Below are 2,644 nucleotides of genomic sequence, written 5' to 3'. Positions count from 1 at the left end.
TTCATTACTACTATATATACTCGTAATAAGTACGATTTCTGTACAAATATTATTACTCAAGCACGTATTCCTCTCCTAAATCTAATTAGCCTCTCTCCCTACAGTCTTCATTACTACTATATACTCCTAATCAGTACGATCCCGTAACATATATTATTACTATTACTGCAAAAACAATGGATGAAGGCAAGCAAGTTGTCATGGCCGCACAAGAAGAGGGTTCGCATTTTTATGACCACAAGAATCTTCCGCTTGGTTACCGATTCGTTCCGACTGATAAGGATCTGTTGTACTACTTGAACCTCAAGATTCTCAACAAACCTGTGCCGACCGATGCCATAATAGATGTCGAGCTCTACAAGTACCATCCCCACGATCTTTGCCGTAAGTTTAATCGTTTCTTGATGTTTCTTGATGGTTCTTTTTATATTCTCCTCCCCATTAGAACTTCATTTGTTGGAATTTATAATATGATCATCAGAAAATCTTGATCGACAAAACGTTTTCTATGCATGGCTGCTTCTGGACATGAAGGACATATTATTTTAGGTTTATTTAAATATATGTATTGGATTTATTCGTTGAAACTTTATACGATGGGATGGACTTCAGAATTGCAATAAAAGATATTCAATCCTAAAACCAACGATGCTGTAGGTCTTTCATGAATTATGGTTTTATTTATGAAAATTATTGTTTAACTAGATATCAATTAACTACGGTTAAATTAAATTAACATCTTAATTCGGTGCAGAAAACAGTAGAATGCATGGAACAAAAGAGTGGTACTTTTTTACCTCGAGGGCTAGGAGGTATAATAATGGTGGTCGGCCAAACCGAACAGCAGCTAATGGTTACTGGAAAGCCACCGGAGGCGATGTCGTTGTCCAAAGCAAGGGCCAAGAAGTTGGACGCAAAAAAGTGCTTGTGTATTATGAAGGCAAATCTAAGAATCAAAAGACTAACTGGATAATGCATGAGTTTACGATTCATCAAATGAAGGATGTTGCAAGATCTTCTACAAACCCTATTCCAGATGACAAGATGGTATGTAACAATTTTCATATTCTTTGATTAATTAATTGGGTTTATATTTTATTGTTGTTTGGGATTGAAACACTAGGGTTTTTTTGTATCCCATTTGGCAAAAATAAGTTTTTGGATTAATCTATTTGTACAATCGTGGATGACAATGTGGTTGACAATGTATCAGTTGTCAAAAAAAAGTTAGTTGCAAAAACAAGTTATTTTTTAAATTATCCAATGACTGTTTCCCATATGACATACTGTAAACAAGATCGTCATCCATGATTATACATCAATCATGATTGTAAACTTTTAGATGTTTGTAACACTAATTTATTATATATTTTCTTGCAGCTGGATAAGTGTCTGTGTAGAATTTACTACAGAACATCCAAATCAAGTAAAAACGAAGAACAAGATAGACAAGAAAACTTGATTCCTATTCAAGACAATAACACGGCTCATGTCGCTGCTGCAAATCTGGCAGTAACGTCTAATCAAAATCATCTGCCGTCACCATTTGATCAACCATTCTCGCAAGATGCATATTTTCCACACCCCCAAGCAAATCCAGCCAGGCAAAGCAATAATGATCAATATCCACCGGTCGAGCCCTGTAATCCACCTCTTACTTATATGCGTGGTGATCATATGACAATGCAAAGGAATATTCAATATTCTTTGCTTCCATCTCCTCAGAATCTTGCATGTGTTCCTGGTCAATATAATCCTTCGTTACCACCTGGTTCAATTACAAACATGCCTAGTAATTGTACGGCAATGGAAAGCAATGATCAGTATCAACCTATTACCCTCATTAATGGTGATGTGGGTTGCTCTTCATCTGCAAAATATGATGACGACATTTACTTGGATTTGACGGCTCCATGTTTTTCTTCTCTATCTGATTTATTGCCAACAACGGATCCTAGTAATTTTGCAGTTTCCACTTCTGCAAACAACGATAACGAGTGCATTGATTTGTCTACTCCAACAGATTGGCTTGATCGATTAGATCTAATCTTACCTTCGTTGGATCCTACAATGCTGGATTTTCCTTTAGGTGATTCATCGAATCGGCTGTTTCAGTCTGAAAATGTTGGATCGATTTGATGGTGATATTGCTGAACCTACCCTTGATGACAAAATGTGAAGATCTTCAGTCAAGAGAGAAGAATATTGACAGTTTTGTTGTTAATGATTTTATACTTGTAATGCTCAAATTTTTGTGTACATAATTGAAAATGTTATTAGATTTTTACGTAAATTTTTACGTTGATTTCGTCCGGGGGCCCAATTTACGGATCTCGCCTCGGGCCTCCATTATCACAGGACCGGCCCTGGATCCTACAATGCTGGATTTTCCTTTAGGTGATTCATCGAATCGGCTGTTTCAGTCTGAAAATGTTGGATCGATTTGATGGTGATATTGCTGAACGTACCCTTGATGACAAAATGTGAAGATCTTCAGTCAAGAGAGAAGAATATTGACAGTTTTGTTGTTAATGATTTTACAGTGTTTCTAAAATCTCATTTTTTATGTAATTTAATGTGACATTATTTGTCCATTTTTATGATGAAATTTTATGTCTGTGAATGTATAACATTTAAAGTTTTT

The 2,644-nt window shown here is 35.7% G+C and overlaps 1 protein-coding gene across 1 annotated transcript; it reads left to right on the top strand.

The window, feature by feature from the left end:
- Window positions 1-67: 67 nt before the first annotated feature.
- On the top strand, window positions 68-2,219 carry LOC111379892 (NAC domain-containing protein 72-like). Its single transcript, XM_023003334.1, has 3 exons — window positions 68-384; window positions 755-1,047; window positions 1,381-2,219. The coding sequence occupies exons 1-3, from the start codon at window positions 177-179 to the stop codon at window positions 2,137-2,139; spliced, it is 1,260 nt and encodes a 419-aa protein (XP_022859102.1). The 5' UTR covers window positions 68-176; the 3' UTR covers window positions 2,140-2,219.
- Window positions 2,220-2,644: the final 425 nt, after the last annotated feature.

The sequence above is a fragment of the Olea europaea genome, unplaced genomic scaffold (assembly GCF_002742605.1).
Source record: "Olea europaea var. sylvestris unplaced genomic scaffold, O_europaea_v1 scaffold2052, whole genome shotgun sequence".
Classification (NCBI taxonomy): domain Eukaryota; kingdom Viridiplantae; phylum Streptophyta; class Magnoliopsida; order Lamiales; family Oleaceae; genus Olea; species Olea europaea.
Note: the sequence above shows the minus strand (reverse complement) of the source record. Positions and strands in the feature narration are given on the sequence as shown.

Coding starts and splice junctions, on each gene's coding strand:
- LOC111379892 (XM_023003334.1), top strand. CDS start 177: ATGGATGAAGGCAAGCAAGTTGTCATGGCCGCACAAGAAGAGGGTTCG. Junction 385..754: donor CCATCCCCACGATCTTTGCC/GTAAGTTTAATC, acceptor AATTCGGTGCAG/AAAACAGTAGAATGCATGGA. Junction 1,048..1,380: donor CTATTCCAGATGACAAGATG/GTATGTAACAAT, acceptor ATTTTCTTGCAG/CTGGATAAGTGTCTGTGTAG.